Raw genomic sequence first — 6,502 nt, forward strand, 5'->3', positions numbered from 1 at the left:
GAATGCATTTCTGTGTGGACTGGGGGGCTGTGGCTGGATGCCCTTCAGTGGAGCTGAAGGAGAAGGTGGCAGAGAGGGGATACATATATCAACCTCTTACTAGAGCTCATTCTGGGGATATGTGTGCTTGTGAACCAGGTACACAGATCCCCAGTTGGTGGCGGAGAGGGAACCTGGCATACTACATACATGTATTTATTTAAAGGCTCACTTTGTGGAACTGGTCAATGGGGTAGCTGTGGTGGTGATGGAACCTTGTATTGAGCCCACAGAGCGCGGCATGCAGTGCATGTTGCCCGTGGTGACGATGCACTGCAGGGGCCACAGCACGATGACCACTAGCAGCACCATCAGCACGATGAAGAGCAGCAGCCGCTTCCAGCTGGTCAGACGCCTCATAACGCCCATGTTGTGGGGGCGTGTCTGAGCTGGGACCTCGCCTGCTTTGCTGGCCCCTATGTCGATGCAGATGCAGAAGGCCGAGGTGGAGCTAGAGGCCCCGGGGCTGGCCTCCAGGTCCCGCTTGTAGCACAGCTTCTCTCCGTCCAGCCACACAGGCTCCTCGTGCTGCTGGTGGCTGGGCAGCTTACACAGTACCTCGCTGCTGGTGGCCAGGGCCGGGGGACCCTCCTTGGTTAGGAGGGTAGGGTGGCGGCAGAAGGGACACAGGATCTTGCTGCTGCCTCCTCCTTCCTGCTCTCCCAGTGAAATAGCCATGAGGCGTGACAGACACTCGAGGCAGAAGGTGTGGGTGCAGTCCAGCAGCTTGGGCGTCTTGAAAACGTTGTCGTAGGTGTTGTAGCAGATAGAGCACTCGGGTTGGTTGCCAACAGCCACCATTATATCCAGATCCACTTTCTCTTCCTGGGTGTGCCACACTTGAGGGATCTGCGCCATTTTGAAGGGATGTTCTGTATCCTTTTCTCCCTTCCTTTGGTCTTTGTCCCCCTTTCTCTTCTTTGTCCTTGGTGTGGATTATCTGAGAATGAATGGAAATACAGATTATCTTTCAATAACGTGTTCAGATGATGTGTGAAATCTATTTTAAAAATCATGCAGTGTGGACATAATCCCAAACTGTTAACAGGATTTTTGTGTCTGTATTTCATTCAAGCGCATATTATAAAATACAGTAGGTTAAATGTCTCCATGCAGGCAGAGTTGCAATACCATTATGTTATTCCCTTCAGAATACGATTACATTCTGACCTATTCTAAAGAGATTACACAGTAGTCACAAATAATTCAGCATTTGGTGGAATTTAATTGTCTATAAATTAAATGTATATATTTTTTTGTATATTTTTTACTTTTCATATCAGACCATGCCAGCTCTAATTAATTTCTTGCTTACTCTCTACTTTATACAGTATGGGGCTGATTGACATCCATTCACTTTAATGTGTTAGTTCACTACCAACTAAACCCACTGAAGTCTGGGCCACGTTCATCAGGGAAACATTGTGACACGTTGCAGATAAAAATGTCATTAATAGAACTGACACGATTCGTCATTCTAAATGTCAAAGGCGTTTTTGTTCTACATAATATATTTATATATTTTATTTCACTTTTGTTTAACCAGGAAAGACCCTTGAATTAAGATACCTATTTTACAAGGAGCGACCTGGAAACCTATATCTGATAATTTTTTTCTTAAGGGTAGCCCAATTGAGACCAGGGTCTGATTCCCAATGGTACCCTGAGTACAACAATTGTCTCACAACAGGAAGAACAATTTACATTACAATTAAAACAAGAAGAAAAAAAATAACCACAACCTCAACACCACAATTTCAACAAATAAAGCCCTACAATCAATCGAAACAACTGCAATCCTCAATTATTTCATTCAACACCAGAGTCCTAAACTAACATAGCCTGATCAACAGTTGGGGTGTCACGGATTCAGCCGAGGCTGCTCTTCCTCCTTGCTCAGGCAGGCTTCGGCGTTCGTCGTCGCCGGAGTACTAGCTGCTACCGATCTATGTTTCTGTGTTCTACTTGTTTTGTCTTTATTGTTCACACCTGGTTCCCATCATGTATTGATTTCTTCCCTATTTAACCCTCTGGCTCTCACTGTGTTTTGTGCGTGTTTTTTCATGTTTGGTTGTCGTCTGGTGAGTGGGTTTGTTCCTCCCTGCGTGGAGGTTATGTTATTTACGTTACCTACGAGTAAAGTACGTTTTCGATTAGCTCTGTGTCCTGCGCCTGACTTTGTCCTACCGCATCACACTGACCCCCTGACATGGGGCAGTGGCACACATAACAGTGTCATCTGCATACATATTAATATTACAAGTTTGAACAGATAGACCAATATTATTTATATAAATAGTAAAGAGAACAGGTCCCAGTACTGATCCTTGCGGTACAGCTTTTGTAATATCCAAGACACTAGACTTTACACCATCAGAGATCACACATTGAGTCCTGGGGGGTGGGGGGGTCTATCGCAGGGGGGGCATTTGAACGTTAAAAAAACATGACTGGATTACTGATGACTAGAAGCAGTCAGAATAGCTGTAACTACGTATGCCTGACAAATGACAAACTGTCTGGTATTGGTTCGAGTGTGATTGACACCTGTGTTCCTTTAATGCAGGATAGGTAGGTAGCTAGTAGGTACAGGACAGGTGAGAGCTGTGATGAGGGGGAAGGGTGGGATGTGGGGGGTGGTTGAGTTGCAGGTGTTCCTCTCGCCGTGCCATGCGGGAGCAGCCCTACCCCTATCTCTCTCTGTCCGGCCCCAGCTCTGCCAGCCGGCTGACACAATGTGCCTGCTTGTTCCCCCTCTCCTCTCATCACTCCATCTACCCTTGGCATTCCTGCAGGGCCAGCCTCTGCCCAGGCCTCCTCTCGCTCCCTCTCTCGCTCTCTTTCTCACCACCATGTCAGAGACAGTAACAATTGAAGTCCCTCAAAAATAAGGATTGGTGGACCCCCCATCCTCCTCCGCAAACTACAATGTAGCAACTGCTCTTACATTGGAAAATATGGACAACAATCACTAAGTGGACCTAGTGAGAATATCTCCAGCTTGTTTGTGGCCTATGGATTTAATTATAACCTTCACTTTAATGGAGCTGATATCAACTGCTTTCTTGTCAATTAAACTTGTTTAAACCACTTTTAACTGCGTCCTACCATGATCCCCAATCCACTGTTTGCACTTCAGGTAGAAGTTAACCCTGAAACACAGATCTAGGATCAGTTTACCATCCCTAACTCTTAACTGGAACAATCTGGTTTATTTAACAGTCAACAAACCACAACACTGACTACAGATCAGGTGCTTAGGGGCACATTTTAGTGTGTGGGACAAATGACAGTTAGTCATTAACCTAATCTCTCTCAGGCAAATCTGACCTTATTATCTACCACAGGAGCATGAGGCAGGAGAGCCTTTGTTTTGCCTTGCACACTAGTGCTGCCTACTATCTATATGACCCGCTTTGGCTATCAGCGGCACGTTTTCTCCCTATCGCCAGCTTAGCCGACTGACCTGGTTTTGTGACTGCCTGCAAATCTATACATGCTGCTTGAGCTGAGATATTTTGAGATTTGTGTTGTGTTTCAGATGTACAAAGCGGAATCTTAGCTTGTTTGAAGTCTTTGGTAACATTGTATAATAACTTTCATGAATATCCCATTATACAGTGCCTTCAGAAAGTATTCACACCCCTTGACTTTTTCCAGATTTTGTTGTGTTACAAATTGGGATCATTCAGTGTCGCCTTGGTAACCAACTCCATTGTATATTTGTTTTAGGTTATTGTCCTGCTGAAATGTGAATTTGTCTCCCTGTATCTGTTGGAAAGCAGACTGAACCAGGTTTTCCTCTAGGATTTTACCTGTGCTTAGCTCTATTCCGTTTCTTTTTATCCTTGCCGATGACGAGCATATCCATAACATAATGCAGCCACCACCATGCTTGACATTATGAAGAGTGGTACTCAGTGATGTGTTGTGTTGGATTTGCCACAAACATAATGCTTTGTATTCAGGACAAAAAGTAACATTTCTTAGCCAGTTTTTTTGGCTGTATTACTTTAGTGCCTTATTGCAAACAGGATGCATGTTGTGGAATATTTTTATTCTGTACAGACTTCCTTCTTTTCACTCTGTCATTTAGGTTAGTATTGTGGAGCAAGTACAATGTTGTTGATCTATCCTCAGTTTTCTCCTATCACAGCCATTAAACTCTGTAACTGTTTTAAAATTGGCCTCATGGTGAAATCCCTGGGCGGTTTCCTTCCTCTCCGGCAACTGAGTTAGGACTCAGCTGGGTGTATTGATACACCATGCAAAGCGTAATTAATAGCTTCACCATGCTCAAAGGGATATTCAGTCTGCTTTTTTTATTTATTACCCATCTACCAATAGGTGTGCTTCTTTGCGAGGCATTGGAAAACCTCCCTGGTCTTTGTGGTTGAATCTGTGCTTGAAAATCACTACTCGACTGAGGGACCTTACAGATAATTGTATGTGTGGGGTACAGAGATGAGGTAATCATTCAAAAATCATGTTAAACACTATTATTGCACACATAGTGAGTCCTTGCAACTTATTATGTGTCTTGTTAAGCACATGTTTACTCCTGAACTTATTTAGTTGTAGCCTATAAATGTGTTCTTCAGCTTTGTTTATTGTGAGGTCATCTGTTGTAGCCTATAGACAGTTAAACTGCCTTTCTTCCATTGCTGCTCTACCTGTTCTCCAATTGTAAAGTAAACGTAGCTTGATCCTCAGAAACGTGAGGTGTGCAACAGCATACAGTTCTCCTTAATACTTGCACTGTCTAATATGAAGTTAATTGACCCACGTGAAAAAAATACATATCATACATTTACATTTTAGTCATTTAGCAGACGCTCTTATCCAGAGCGACTTACAGTTAGTGAGTGCATACATTTTTCATACTGGCCCCCCGTGGGAAACGGACCCACAACCTTTATACAACTCTTACAGTGTGTATATCCTGTTTTATCATGTTTTATCCTGTATTTACCAGTTGTGACAAGCTCACATGTATTTATTTCATGTTACCACTTCCCAGTATTGGTGTTAAAATATAACCCATAACATTGTTTGCACTGTACTCAACAACAGTTATACAATTCCTGATAAAGTTTGCCCTTACCTGTTTAGTGATGACTTTGCCAGATTATCCTCCAACTATTTTTCTTTGTAGTGTATTACAGTGTATTTGGTCCAGCCTTCGGGGGTGGGGGGTGTGTGTGGGGGTGGGTGGGGTACCACGTAGGAGGTGTGAGCTGTGGGATCACTATACAGTGCTCCCTGGTCCTTGGGTTCTACACTATATAGGCTAAAGGAGAAGAAGTCAAGCTGCTGCAAGTGTGCTCACAAAGCCTTCAAAGTAGCATGAGGATTAGCGTTAGTATTAGCCTGGAGGTCCTTCTCTCACTGTGTCCGTTGGTCGACTCTCACCTTCCCTGCTCTGCCAACTCCCTTTTCAACTCTCTATGTAAATGACAAATGACATTGATATACAGGGAACAATAAGGTGGCCTTGAGGGAGTGTCAGAGAAGGAGGGGGAGGGGGGAGGGGGGAGGCAGGTAGGGGGAGGGGATAGGGATAGGCTAAGGAGCCTCCATCAGGAGTGAAACTCACATTCTTGTCTCTCTACCCTTTCATTACTTCCTCTCTCTCTCTCTTTCTCGCTCCCTCTCTCTCTCTCTCCCTCTCTCTCTCTCTCTCTCTCTCTCTCTCACTCTCTCACTCTCTCTCTCTCTCTCTCTCTCTCTCTCTCTAGCTCTCTCTCTATAGCTCTCTCTCTCTCCCTATCTCCCACCAACACAAACACACAGAAACTCTCAAATCAAATAAGATGTTGCTACTGCTCTTAGACCCTGCGATAGACAAGCATCCTGTCCAGGGTGTGTGTGTGTGTGTGTGTGTGTGGGGGGGGGGGGGGGTGGGGGGGTGCCTAACTAACTGTTCTCAGGGCCTTCCCATATACTGTGATCACACTTCAGGCCTATAGTATGAGCCATCTCTCAGGAAAGTTCAAATCAAGGGTTCTATAATAGTATGTTCTGTCAGATTCACAGTGCACCACACCATATGAATGGGTATGTACTGTCACTACAATTCCCTCATTGACTGTATTGACAAGCTGATTGCAATCCCCAGTCATTTGTGTATCCACATTGAGTCCCCTACTTTAAACTGGCTCCAATTTGGAACAGTCACACAAAACACTGGATGACAAGTAGAGAACCTGTAGCTCAGTTGGTAGAGCATGGCACTTGCAACGCCAGGGTTGTGGGTTCGTTTCCCACAGGGGCCAGTATGAAAATATATGCACTCGCTAACTGTAAGTCGCTCTGGATAAGAGCGTCTGCTAAATGACTAAAAGGTAAATGTAGTTGTTCATATCTATGGATATTTGGACCATTGGCTACAAGCTTACATCACCACCTCACAGTAGCCCTTTCCTGCAGTCAATGACCAAAATCGGCCTCATAGGTGGAATGT

At 44.5% G+C, this 6,502-nt stretch overlaps 1 protein-coding gene across 1 annotated transcript; it reads right to left on the minus strand.

Moving 5' to 3' along the window:
- Window positions 1–207: 207 nt before the first annotated feature.
- Window positions 208–897, minus strand: LOC311147627 (RING finger protein 223-like; the record flags this gene model as incomplete). The annotated part of the gene is made up of 1 exon (XM_084184360.1): window positions 208–897. The coding sequence occupies one exon, from the start codon at window positions 895–897 to the stop codon at window positions 208–210; it is 690 nt and encodes a 229-aa protein (XP_084040486.1).
- Window positions 898–6,502: the final 5,605 nt, after the last annotated feature.

This window comes from Coregonus lavaretus (assembly GCF_964263955.1).
Source record: "Coregonus lavaretus genome assembly, chromosome: 20".
Lineage (NCBI taxonomy): Eukaryota > Metazoa > Chordata > Actinopteri > Salmoniformes > Salmonidae > Coregonus > Coregonus lavaretus.